Source organism: Capricornis sumatraensis, chromosome 15 (assembly GCF_032405125.1).
Source record: "Capricornis sumatraensis isolate serow.1 chromosome 15, serow.2, whole genome shotgun sequence".
Classification (NCBI taxonomy): domain Eukaryota; kingdom Metazoa; phylum Chordata; class Mammalia; order Artiodactyla; family Bovidae; genus Capricornis; species Capricornis sumatraensis.
Window position 1 is genome coordinate 65,741,701 of NC_091083.1, and position 13,569 is coordinate 65,755,269.

At 44.5% G+C, this 13,569-nt stretch overlaps 1 protein-coding gene across 1 annotated transcript in view; it reads left to right on the forward strand.

Annotated features, from left to right (window-relative positions):
• The first annotated feature begins 2,323 nt into the window (after window positions 1–2,323).
• The window catches only part of LOC138091167 (short palate, lung and nasal epithelium carcinoma-associated protein 2A-like), a 33,348-nt gene continuing 22,102 nt past the window's right edge, over window positions 2,324–13,569 (forward strand). Inside the window, exons 1-4 of the mRNA XM_068986808.1 lie at window positions 2,324–2,339; window positions 7,240–7,354; window positions 10,243–10,350; window positions 11,358–11,507. Of these exons, the coding sequence (XP_068842909.1) occupies window positions 2,324–2,339; window positions 7,240–7,354; window positions 10,243–10,350; window positions 11,358–11,507 (389 nt within the window). The remainder of the gene's footprint in view (window positions 2,340–7,239; window positions 7,355–10,242; window positions 10,351–11,357; window positions 11,508–13,569) is intronic.

The window sequence follows — 13,569 nt, forward strand, 5'->3', positions numbered from 1 at the left end:
AGGAAACGGAGACCCTGGGAGAAAATGAATGCCTTGGTAAGAGTCACAAAGAAAGTTATTAACAGAGTCAATACTGACAATATCCAGCCTTGATGTACTCCTTTTCCTATTTGGAACCAGTCTGTGGTTCCATGTCCAGTTCTAACTGTTGCTTCCTGACCTGCATAGTTTTCTCAAGAGGCAGGTCAGGTGGTCTGGTATTCCCATCTCTTTCAAAATTTTCCATAAACAGATGAGAAACCGAAGGCGGAGGGGAGTGAGGTGGCCAGAGACCAGCAACAATTCTAATCATCACCATCACTGTAGCAACTGTCTGTCAGGGGCCTACCCACATTACCCCACCACTTCTCGCAGCACCCCTGGGAGGAGAGGCCCATAGTTAGTCCCATTTCACACTTAGGGGACCTGAGGCTCGGGGAGATGAAGCTCCTTATCCAGGCCACACAGCCAGCAACAGGCAAAAGGAAGATTTGAATCCAGTCTGCCCAACCCCAGAGTTGGGGTGTTGTGGTTTCCATCTTGCCACTAGACATGGAGTTGTCCCGCATTTCACAAGAGGCAGCTGAAGCCTGGGGCCAACACCAGGTCTGGACTCACTACCTCACACCGGCCCCTTGGGCTGTGTTCCTGAGGTGGAAAAACTCTCTGCACAAGATTCCCGCACAGCCCTCAGCTCTGTGCCTACAGCCAGGGGAGTAAGGGCCTGGACGTTTGCAGAACTAGGCACAAACAGCCTGGGAGGTGAGTCTACCGACCAGTCCAAGGCTCAGATGGATGGGGTCCTCTGTGTCCCAGCCGCAGGCTTAGGCACCTGCCCTGTGCTCAGATGACGGGACCATATTCAGCAAGAGGAACACCAGCGACCCACGCCTCTGGTCCTTACCCCTACTTTGAGCTGGCCGTGTTCACGTTAAAGTGTTACAGGTTCCTGCTGAGGTGCAAGTAGGCGATCGGAGGAGACTGACCCTGAGTGACCTGGAGCTCTACTGGTGCTCCCAGCCTAATGCCATACGGGCACTCATCTGCCAGCCTAATGCCATACGGGCACTCATCTGTGCTCCCTCGACCGAGTGTTCCAGGTTGCCATGTGCTCAATGCACCAGGCATTACCACCAACTCAAACAGCAGAGGTCAAGGAATAAACAGGGTATTCAAGTGCAAGGACTTTCCTGCCCCACCAGGTGGCCTCAATGAGATCTGAGAGAAAGGTCCTTCCCTGAGATTGCAAATGCTGATTCCTGTCCTTGTGAGACTTCAGCCAGTCACCTTCCTTCCCTGAACCTCAGTTTCCTCAAGTAGAAAATGGAGCCTTCCAAACCTATTTAGCGAGTTGTCTTGAGCACCAATGGTGAAAGTAGCCGTGCAGTGCCAAGCGAATGGCCAGGTACTGCCCTGGACTTACTGGGGCTAAAGAGTGAGACTCGCTGCTGCTCCCAGAGGCTGAGAGTGGGAACAGCCAAACTCAGTGGAGAGGGTGCAGAAGTGGGTGCCCTCTCTAGATCTGCCCCCTTCCCATCTGTTCCACCCTGAGCAAGTCATCCTTCCCTTCTGAGCCTCACTTTGCTCAGTAAAAATAAAAATTTAAAAAAATAATAAAATAAATTAAAAGAAAGAAATAACGACAGTAACACCCCTGCCTGGTTGCTCATGAGATGAAAAAACCAGGTGAAGCAAGACAAGCACCTAGCATTACGCAGTCATGTCTAGACAGAGGTGGGGTCCGGAGGATGGTGTTGGGATCACAGCTCTTAGAACTCAAGGTCAAAAGTACCTTTTGACCACCCTAGTCCAGTTACCTCCACTTCTGGTCATCCACCCTGCAGCCCCTCACTCTAAGTATCTAGAGAGGAGCTCAGGCATCCATAGCTTAAGCAAACTTATTTGATAATTTTATTTAATCTTTTCTTTTAAAAATATATTGCCCAGGAGGAAAACTTCAACAGAACTAAAACACGTGAAATGGAAGAGGAAAATAAGTTAGGCTCAGTTCATGTCTAGCCTTGGCTGAGTCCTTCTTCTCTGGACCATAGGCTCCCCAGGCTTCCCAGCAAGGAGGTTAAGTTGAACGCTAAGCTCTCCTGCGGCTGTGATGTCTGTCATGTTTCTAACAAGTTAAGTTGACTCCGGAGTTGTCACCTAAAGGGAGGAGTTGATGTGAATCTATAAATGTGTTAAGTCAGGATGTACTGTGAGTTTGAACAGCAAGACCCAGCTCACACTGGCTTCAAGAGGAGAGTTCCGTAAAGAGGGAATAATCTGTGCAGAGGGCCAAGGCAGCAATGATGCTGATATGTTTCTGGAAGAGAAGGAAGACAATAGAGCCATGGAGAGAGAGGGAGGTGCGTTTGGGGTGGCGATGAGTAGATGACACAGGGGCCATGATGGGGACTTTGGTTTAAGGTGAGAGCTTTACCTTCTGGCAGCTGCACTGAGAGTAGAGGGGCTGGGGGCAAGTGTGCAGGGAGATACTGCATATATGGGGATATATACGGAGGCAGACCATATTCACTCTCAGGAGAAACTCTACTGACTCAGTGGAGTGGGCAGATGGGGGAGGGTGGGTCCTGAGAAAACTGTCGTTGCAAATATTTTTCCTGAGGCTGGTTCTACTGTGAAGGATGTTATGGAGAGCACTTGGACACAAGAGAAGGTTTGGGAAGAACGACTTCACTGCTCACTGACCCTGATGCTACTATGGGCCGCAAGCCTAGCCCCATCTCTGTCCCTCTCTTACAGGCTGACTGCTTTCCCTCTCTGAGCCTGAGTTTGCAAATGGTGATAAAATTAAGCTAGATGATCACTATGGAATCTTCTACCAGAATGTTCTCCAATTCATCCATTCAGTTTTCGCCCCAGCCCCCCACACGCATGACCACGATGTTGGTAGCTGGAGGCTCCATGAGAACCTGCTCTTAGTCTTAGAACAAAGTCCTCTCCACAGCTGTCCAATTCAGGCATCCTCGCTGACCTTTGCTTTGGAAGCGTCTCTGTTCACTCTGGACAGGGCTTATTTTCATTGGAGTCTTCTTGGATGGCTCTGGACGCAGAGCTTGTTTCCGGGGGCAGCCTCCCTGCCCATTGCCATCAATATAAAAGGGCCCTCAGCACCCAGCAGAATTCCAGGAGACCGCACAGGGGAGCAAGGACTTTGTATTTTTCTTCAAACCATGAATGGTGGGCTTCCCCCTTAATGTCACTCCACATGGAGGCCTACAGCAGGCACTGGGGAAAAGAGGCATAGAGATTAAATTAGCCCCTCAGTCGTGTTTGGCTCTTTGCGACCCCATGGACTGTAACCTATCAGGCTCCTCTGTCCATGGATTTCTCCAAGCAAGAATACTGCAGTGGTTTGCCATTTCCTTTTCCATGGGATCTTCCTGACCCACAGGTCTAATCTGGGTCTCATCCACTGTAATCTTTACCAGGAGGCACCAGGGAAGCCCTTCCGAAGGCTCTAAGGACAAGAGGCAGAGGGGTGGGGCCACTTGAGTTAGCTAATACTTTGAATGGAGCGAACTAAGAAATAGATTCAATTAGGAGAAATGTCAGATTGAGGGTGAATGCAGCATCATGACGTGGTGCCCAATTATTTGTTCATACTTTTGTTTGGCAAACTTTCTTTTGTTGTACTTAGTAGCAGCAGTTTTTTACTATGACTTGGGAATTCAACTCATTGTGAAATAAGTCAGAATCCCTCCTCTAAGGAACTCGCAGCCTGGTGGGAAAAGCAGCCAAGTTGTCACTAACTGGGACCCAGGACTCTTAACAGTGAATAAAGGCAGCAAGATGGTGGAGTGATGACACCTAACCTAGTCTCTGGGGAGAATTCAGAGGACACGATGTCCTACTGAAGCTGGAAAGTCAGTAAGAAGTGATACAGCTAAAAATGAAAAGAAGAGGGAAACGTTCCATGCAGAGAAGCCAGCATGTGCAAAGGACCTCTAGAAAAGAGAGCTGACCTGGAGTCAACAGTGACTTTTCAAATAGTAGCTCCTTCATTCACTGATTGTTTATCTCTGGGCACGTTTCTCTAGCTTTTTGACCTGGGTTGCCCATCTGTAAGACAGGAGATAACTGCATTATCTTCAAGGACTGCTGAGTGTCAGAGTCCTAGGTGCTCATCCACGATGCCATTTCCCTGTGGGTAATTCTCACTCCTATTCTTCCCATGACTGTCCAGGTGTCAGGACAAGATGTTTCAGCTTTGGATTCTTGTTCTCTTGTGAGGCCTGCTCGCTGGGACCTCAGCGTCTCTTCTTGACAGTCTTGGCAAGGATGTTCTGAGGAAGCTGAAATCTGGTCTTGAGAAAGGACTTGACAACCTTGACAGCACACTTGTAAGTGAGTCCACAACAGGGATGATCAGTGGCACCTAGGAGCTTACTTCCTAAATACCAATCCTGTATTACCAAAGGCTGCCAGCAGGGGCAGCTCCGGTTCCTGATTCATTTGTTTATTCTTTTTCTAGAAACAGGGAATACTTAGCTGAATATCACTTTACATCTTCTATCACAGTAAACTTTGCTAATATATTCACAGGGTAACATCCTCAAAGTGACATTTCAAAAGGTCAAAAGGCTTGCATATTTTAATTTTTGGCATGTATCGACAAATAATCCTGTATATTAATAGTTTCTCCAATCGTTTGTGAGAGTATCTTTTTTCTACTCTCTTGACAGCACTGGTTTGGACAACTGAAATTTTTTCCAGTCTCACAGATGAAAGGTTATAATTCATCACAGCATTTCTATAATTATGAAAGCATTCACTCATTTTTTTTATATTTATTAGCCATTTATATATGTAAGTTAAATATTTAATTTATATGGGGTAGCATATTCTTCTGCTGGGTCATCCAATTTACTTAGCAACTTGTATTAACCAACTGGAAAAGAATTTCTACCTAGCCCAGGTAGCTTTAAAGTTACCTACCTTGATCACAATAAACTAGAAAATTGTGAAAGAGATGGGAATACCAGACCACCTGACCTGCCTCCTGAGAAATCTATATGCAGGTCAGGAAGCAACATTTAGAACTGGACATGGAACAACAGACTGGTTCCAAATAGGAACAGGAGTACGTCAAGGCTGTATATTGTCACCCTGGTTATTTAACTTCTATGCAGAGTACATCATGAGAAATGCTGGGCTGGAGGAAGCACAAGTTGGAATCAACATTGCTGGGAGAAATATCAGTAACCTCAGATATGCAGCTGACACCACCCTTATGGCAGAAAGTGAAGAGGAACTATAAACCCTCTTTTGCTGTCTCAAATACAGGGTTATCATTACCACCTTTCTAAATTCCATATATATGTGTTAGTATACTGTATTGGTGTTTTTCTTTCTGGCTTACTTCACTCTGTATAATGGGCTCCAGTCTCATCCACCACATTAGAACTGATTCAAATATATTCTTTTTAATGGCTAAGTAATACTCTGTTGTGTATTCATGTTGATGTATGGCAAAACCAGTACAACACTGTAAAGTAATTAACCTCCAATTAAAATAAATAAATTTATATTAAAAAATAAGCCTCTTGAAGGAAGTGAAAGAGGAGAGTGAAAAAGTTGGTTTAAAGCTCAACATTCAGAAAACAAAGATCATGGCATCTGGTCCCGTCACTTCATGGGAAATAGATGGGGAAACAGTGGAAACAGTGTCAGACTTTATTTTTTTGGACTCCAAAATCACTGCAGATGGTGACCGCAGCCATGAAATTAAAAGACGCTTACTCCTTGGAAGGAAAATTATGACCAACCTAGATAGCGTATTGAAAAGCAGAGACGTTACTTTGCCAACAAAGGTCCGTCTAGTCAAGGCTATGGTTTTTCCAGTGGTCATGTATGGATGTGAGAGTGGGACTGTGAAGAGAGCTGAGCACCGAAGAATTGATGCTTTTGAACTGTGGTGTTGGAGAAGACTCTTGAGAGTCCCTTGGACTGCAAGGAGACCCAACCAGTCCATTCTAAAGGAGATCAGCCCTGGGTGTTCTTTGGAAGGAATGATGCTAAAGCTGAAATTCCAATAATTTGGCCACCTCATGCGAAGAGTTGACTTATTGAAAAAGACTCTGATGCTGGGAGGGATTAGGGGCAGGAGGAGAAGGGGACGACAGAGGATGAGATGGCTGGATGGCATCACCAACTCGATGGACATGAGTTTGGGTGAACTCCGGAGCTGGTGATGGACAGGGAGGCCTGGCATGCTGCAGTGCATGGGGTCGCAAAGAGTCGGACACGACTGAGCGACTGAACTGAACTGAACTGGTGAATCATGTTCCTTGTCATACTAACTTCTTGAAAGACCTTGGTCTTCTTTTCACTTTTTGGAAACATTACTGGGACATTGCTAAACATTCTTTGTAGGAGAAGCTAATTTCTGTGAAGGACTGCCCTTCAAACCTTGCCAGCGCTTAGGCAACCTTCATTGCTGATAAAACAGCAATGCTTCTGAACACAGAAGCAGAGGTGTCTGCATCAAAATCACCTAGTGAGTTAAAAGACCAGATGTAGTTTCCATCGCTGCATCATTATAACTAGGTACTGTCCACTGCAAAGCCACGTTGCACTCCTTTGATTACATACTTTTTCTTGCAGCCTTTTCTTATTCTTTGAGCTAGTGCTTGCTTTGTTGTTTCTCATTTGAATTATTTTCTACGCATAGTTCCTTAATACTTTTCAAATGTGCCATTCCACATCTGCCATGTCACTTCCTCTATCAAATCCCTCTTTCCTCTGTCCACTAGGATTCTCTGTTCTTGTTCTCTTCTTTAGTCAACCCTTTTCTAGGCCTTATGCAAAGCTGTCATTCCTAGACTCCTATTTGGCAATCCGTATATTTTCTTTGATTCTAGATTTTCCATTTCTTATTTTATCCTACATTTGTTTTGTTTGTATGAGCAGCTCACTAGTGCTTCACTACTAGAAGCTGATGTGTAATCAATACCTATTGCCTGCTCAGTGGGTTGATTGCTTTGTTGATGAATAATGAGTATGTATTAGCATGAAGGCGGCATGAAAAGAGCAGGGTCTCCTAGCTGTGTGACTTTGATCAATTTCTTAAACTTTTGCTCTTTTATTTCCCTATCTGAAAGTGCAGATATTAGTAATAGCTACTTATGCAGTTGTTACAAAGATTAAATGAAATAACATAGGCAAATATTCTCATTTAGTACCTGGTGCATAGGAGCCACTCCGTAAGTTGTGTACCACACTAAGTGGAGACTGTTTTTGCAGCTATCTTGGAGCAATTGAAGACTGCTGAGGAGGGCCCGGAGAAGACTGAGGAAGCTAAGAACTTGTTGGAACAACTCATTTCTGGAATTTTTGAAGTAGTGTACAGGCTTACAGCGTGAGTTGATGCTTCATTTGGAGATTTTTGTTCCCAGAAAGGAGAATACATCTCTTGGGGACATAAGTTTACTATCAAAGACAAAAAGTGAAAGTGGAAGTCGCTCAGTTCAGTTTAGTCGCTCAGTCGTATCCGACTCTTTGCAACCCCATGGACTGCAGCACACCAGAGCTTCCCTGTCCTTCACCAACTCCAGAAACCTGCTCAAACTCATGTCCATCGAGTCAGTGATGCCATCCAGTGTTTTCATTCCCTGTCATCACCTTTTCCTCCTGCCTTCAATCTACCAGCCTTAGGGTCTTTTCCACGGAGTCAGTTCTTTGCCTCATGTGGCCAAAGTATTGCAGTTTCAGCTTCAGCATCAGTCCTTCCAATGAATATTCGGGACTGATCTCCTTTAGGATGGAAAGGTTTAATCTTCTTGCAGTCCAAGGAACTCTTAAGAGTCTTCTCCAACACCACAGTACAAAACCATCAATTCTTCAGTGCTCAGCTTTCTTTATAGTCAAACTCTCACACCCATACATGACTACTGGAAAAGCCACAGCTTTGACTAGATGGACATTTGTCAGCAAAGTAATGTCTCTGCTTTTTAATATGCTGTCTAGGTTGGTCATAGTTTCTCTTCCAAGGTGCAAGTGTCTTTTAATTTCATGGCTGCAGTCACCATCTGCAGTGATTTTGGAGCCAAAAAAATGAAGTCTGTCACTGTTTCCATGGTTTCCCCTTCTATTTATCATGAAGTGATGGGACCAGTTACCACGAACTTTGTTTTTTGAATGTTGAGTTTTAAGCCAGTTTTTTCACTCTCTTCTTTCATTTTCATCAAGAAGCTCTTTAGTTCTTCTTCGCTTTCTGCCATAAGGGCACTCTCATCTGCATATCTGTAGTTATTGGTATTTCTCCCAGAAATCTTGATTCCAGCTTGTGCTTCTTCCAGCCCAGTGTTTCTCATGATGTACTCTGCATATGAGTTAAATATGCAGGGTGACAATATACAGTCTTGACATACTCCTTTCCCAATTTGGAACCAGGCTGTTTTTCCATGTCTGATTCTATCTGTTTCTTTTTGACCTTCATACAGATTTCTCAGGAGGCAGGTAAGGTGGTCCAGTATTCCCATCTCTTGAAGAATTTCCCACAGTTTGTTGTGATCTACACAGTCAAACTTGCTCAGTCATGTCCAACTCTTTGTAACCCCACTGACTTCGCAGATCATGGAACTCTCCAGGCCAGAATACTGGAGTGTATTGCCATTCTGTTCTCCAGAGGATCTTCCTAACACAGGGACTGAACCCAGATCTCCCACATTGCAGGCAGATTCTTTACGAGCTCAGCCACCAGGGAAGCCCATAGTTGGTTGAGTCACTCATGTAGACAAAGGGTTGCTCTTTTAGAGTGCTTTGCTGTTCTGTGCTTAGTCGCTCGTCCTATCAACTTTTGCGACCCCATATCCTGTAGCCTGCCAGCCTTCTCTGTCTATGGGGATTCTCCAGGCAAGAGTACTGGAGGGGTTGCCATGCCCTCCTCCAGGGGATCTTCCCAACCCAGGGGTTGAACCCAGGTCTCCCACATTCCAGGCAGATTCTCTACCAAGTGAGCTATCAGGGAAGATGAATAAACCTTGTGTGTTCTTACAGAGCAGTAGTGATCTGAGGCCAACTCCACTCGAGGTTAAAAAATTAGAGGGCTGTAGGGGCTGTCCAGGTATCTCATGGGTTTAGACTTTCTCTTCTGTGATATCAGGGTCAGGATGAAGGTTCTCTTCACCCTTACCTCTACCTGTTTGCTGGTGCCTAAATTCCCCTTCCCCAAGAATAAGACTTTTCTTCTCTGAGTATAACTGAGTATGAAAGTCTGAGTGGTTTCAGGAGAGAGGAAACTAGAATTCACACCATGTAGGTTGCCCACACATCAAGTCTGGGAATCAAGCAGTCCCGGGTTCTAATTCTAGGCCTGCATAAAAAGGAATGAAATAATGCTGTTGGCAGAAATAACCAAATGGATATAGAGATAATCATACTACATAAGGTAGGTCAGAGAGAGAGAGACAAATATCATAGATACCACTAATACATAGAATCTAAGATATGATACGAAAGAACTTACACAAAAAGACTCATGTACATAAAACTTAAAAAAAAAAAAAAAACCTCACAGTTACCAAAAGAGAAACACTGTGGAGGCTAAATCAGGAGTTTGTGTTAATATATACACAGTACTATATATACAATAGACAACCAACAAGGACCTACTATATAGCACAGGGAGCTATACTCAATATTTTGTAATACCTTACAAGGAAAAAGAATCTGAAATAAAAATACATCTCTATCTATATATATCTATATCTGAATCACTTTGCTGTACACCTGAACCTAATGAAAAGTGAAAATGTTAGTCACTCAGTCGTGTCTGACTCTTTGGGACCCCACAGACTGTAGACCACCAGGCTCCTCCGTCCATGAAATCTCTAGGCAAGAATACTGGAGTGGGTTGCCATTTCCTTCTCCAGGGATCTTCCCAAACCAGGGATCAAGCCCAGGTCTCCCACATGGCAGGCAGATTCTTTACCCCCCTGAGCCACTGTGGAAGCCCCACACGTGAACACAGCATAACATTGTAAAGCACCTGTGTATCAGTTTAATAGAAAAGAACAAATTCTGATTGACACATGTTCACCCTTGGCATCTTGAGGGAAATCACAGCTGTCTGATCCTCAGTTTGCTGCGGCATCCGGGGAGAGAATCCAATCCCTGAGCAGGACTTGCATGAGACCAAAGGCAAGGTCTATGAGGCTCAAATGCTCAGCACGATGCTGGCATAGACAAAAGCCCAGCAGTGGCTGTCAAGAGCAATGACAAGGGTGAATTGTGGTTTTTGCACAGGGTGAATATCAGTAACCTGCACATCCTGGATACCACATTTGAAGAGACTTCTGATGGCAAAGGTGCAATAGTGAAAAGCCCCATCACTGCTAAAGTCAATGTGAACCTGTGAGTATGTCTTGGAATTTGATGTTTGGGAAATGCAGTGCAGTATGGCCGATAGATATCCAACTGAAATCAGACAGTTTTTCACCCTGCTACCTTAGTCTCTCAATCAGTAAAATAAGGAGGTCCTTGCAAGTCTAGACTCCAAATCTTTAAAATGTTCTAAGAAACTTTCCCTATAACCAAATGTCTTTTTTAAAAAATCCCCCCATGAAATATATTTCCAAAATCTTAACACTTTTCTAATTCTAAAACTTGAGAATTGAGAAGACATGATCACTTATAACTCTTTGGCAAAGTTTACCCCAGCATCATTTTGTCTCTCAAGAATCTCTTTTAACAGCAGTGACCAGTATGGGCCATATAGCAGAGTACAGTATGTAATGAAGAGCGTGTAAAAATTATATGGAAAATATAATTTCTGGGTCTTTTAATTACTTTGAAGATACAGAGAGATAGGAAATGAAGACGTGTAGGAGTCTTTAGAAACTAAAGTGCACTATGACTTCATCATTCGTTAGTTATGCGATCCTGAGATAGTTACTTACCTTCTCTATACCACATGTTTCCTCATTCTGAAAACAGAGATAATGATAGTACTTTTTTCAAATGGTATTGCCATAGAGATTAACTGGATTAATCCAGGTAAAATACCATCTTGGAAATACATAACATAGTATTCTCTTAGGAAATGTTAACTCTTACTTTTGTTTTAATCATTGGAGTGACACTCTATAGAAATGTCACAAATGCCAGATCCTTGAGGCCAGGAGAAGAAATTCCTAATGTAAGAATGCAAATTCCATAAAGAAAACGGATAGTATTGATATTGTCCATTTGTTGTTCAGCCACTAAGTCCTATCCAACTCTTTGTGACCCCCATGGACCGCAGCACACCAGGCCTGTCCTTGTCAACAGACACCCCATATAATGTCCACACAAGAGAGAGACTAACGTGGGCAATGTGAAGAGACTTCACCTCTGTTCACTGTGAACCTATTTCCCTGCAGGCCTGTGTTGTGGGAGATTGTCAACTTGGCCCTCAACTTGGTCCTCCAGTTTAGTGTCGGCGTTGAAACTGATGGCACCGGTGACTGCAAGGTGGTCGTGGAAGGATGCGGGAACGATCGACACAGCACCCCTCTCAGAGTGCTGGGCAGGCCAGGCGCACACATCTCCACAGAGTGGGGATGACAGAGGGCTTGGGACTCATAATTTCAGCCCTATGCCTTACCTGGGAGGGGCAGAGTACGAAAAAAAGAGGTTAGATTTTGGAATCAAGTTAGCTTTGCCACTAACTTGTGGTTTTGTAATCAATTTAGCCTCTAGATGCTTCAGTTTCCACATCTGTAAAAAAAAGATGGCAAGAACACCTAACTCATAGGCTGCTGTGTTAGCCAAATGAGAAAATGGAAGTGTTTACCATATACCTGGCAGGTACTAAGCTCTCAGTAACAATGATATCTATGCTGAATTTCGTCTCTTTGTTCTTCCCCTTACTGAGACAGGAGTGTTGATCTCTCCAACCATGACTGTGAATTGCTGTATTTCACCTTTCAGCTTTATCTGTTTTAGCTTCATGGTTTTTGAAGTTCTGTTGTTAGAGGCATGCACATTTAGCATTGTTATGTCTACCTGAGGAAGTGACCAGTCTCATATTACATAGTGTCCCTCAATAATAATAATAATAGTCCACTGTGTTTACCTTCCTGCCTCTTGTTAGCAGAGGGCAAGAGGAATAGTAAATGCCTACTATGGGCTCTAATTTCAGATTGTCCCTAAATCATCCTCCTCCCCCTGGAAAATTCCCAAAAAATGACATCTTGAAAACCGAGTCCTCACCATTTAAATCACTGATCTCCAGTAGCCCACCAAATCTACATCTTAAACTGTGTGCTTGAAAAAAGATGTTCAGTCCCAGGAAGAGGGTGGAAGGAGAAGGGCTGATCCTGGTGCTGGCTGGGAGAGAATTAGTCCGGAAGCTGAAGGCTGGGGCAGGGTGGCCTTGGAAAGGAACAAGGTTGAGTCATGCAGAGGTCAGTTCATCCTCCCCAACAGGATATCTGATCACAGCTTTGTCTAAAGACCCCCAAAACAAAAGATAGGATAGGTCTGCAGCCTACTGGCACGTGGAAAGGCTGAGATGTAAGTCCAAATGCCTGAGCCCTACTGGACACTGCATAGCCTGTAGCGCCAGGGAAACCATCCTGCCTTCCAGGTCTCAGTGTCCGTATCTATAAAATGGCATTCCACTCTGCTGCTCCAAACCCTCTGGGGACTTTTCTCTCCACTTGGGTGCAATCTCAGGCCCTCCCAGGGTCATCTAGGCTCTACCTGGTCTGGATCCACACCCTGCCCACTCTGCCCAAGACCCACTAGTTTTTGCTCTGAGCCTCAGACAAGCTCCTTCCACTCGAGACCTGTATACGGGCTGCTCAGGCACCTAGGACACCTTTCCTGCATCGCATTTCCATGTTTGTCTCTTCATTTAGGGTCTAAAACAAGCTTCCTCTTCTTCTCTCTCATAAGACTCTACTCTTGCCCTTCTCAATACTTCTCACAAGTTGTCATTAAATATTCAATCGTATGTTTACTTCATGTATTCCTTCAGCCAAAAATGTGTGGAGCAGCTGCTCCACACAAGAGGGACCATCCTGAGCTCAAGAGAAAGTACTGGTGACTGCCGGCAAGATGCTTGTTCTCATGGAGCTTAGTTTCTGGAGGAAGCGACAGACAGGGGAGCACTCAATCCAGCAGTAAAGAACCCACATAGAATATGTTCGATTGCCATCATTCCTGGGCAGAACAGCACACCAAACAGGGCGCTATGACAGAAAGCCCTCCCTTAGGCAAGCAGTCACAGGGGCTGCCCTGAGGAGGTGACTGTTACGCCGAGAACTGAAGGTGGGAAGGAGTCAGCCTTAGGAATACGTGATAATATTGGGTTGGCCAAAAAGTCTTTTGGGTTTTTCCATAAGCTCTTGCAGAAAACTCCAAATGAAACTTTTATCCAACCCAGTATTCAGGTACCACATAAGGAGTTGCTTGTGCTTTGTTCATCTATATGTCACCAGTCAGTCTTGCTTTTGAGCACATAGTTGGTGCTCTCTAAATATGTATTAATGAGTGAACGGATGACTAGATGCAGGGATGGATGAAAGAATGGATAGACGGGTGGGGAGAAGAATGGATGGATGGATGGATGGTTGGATGGAAGAATAG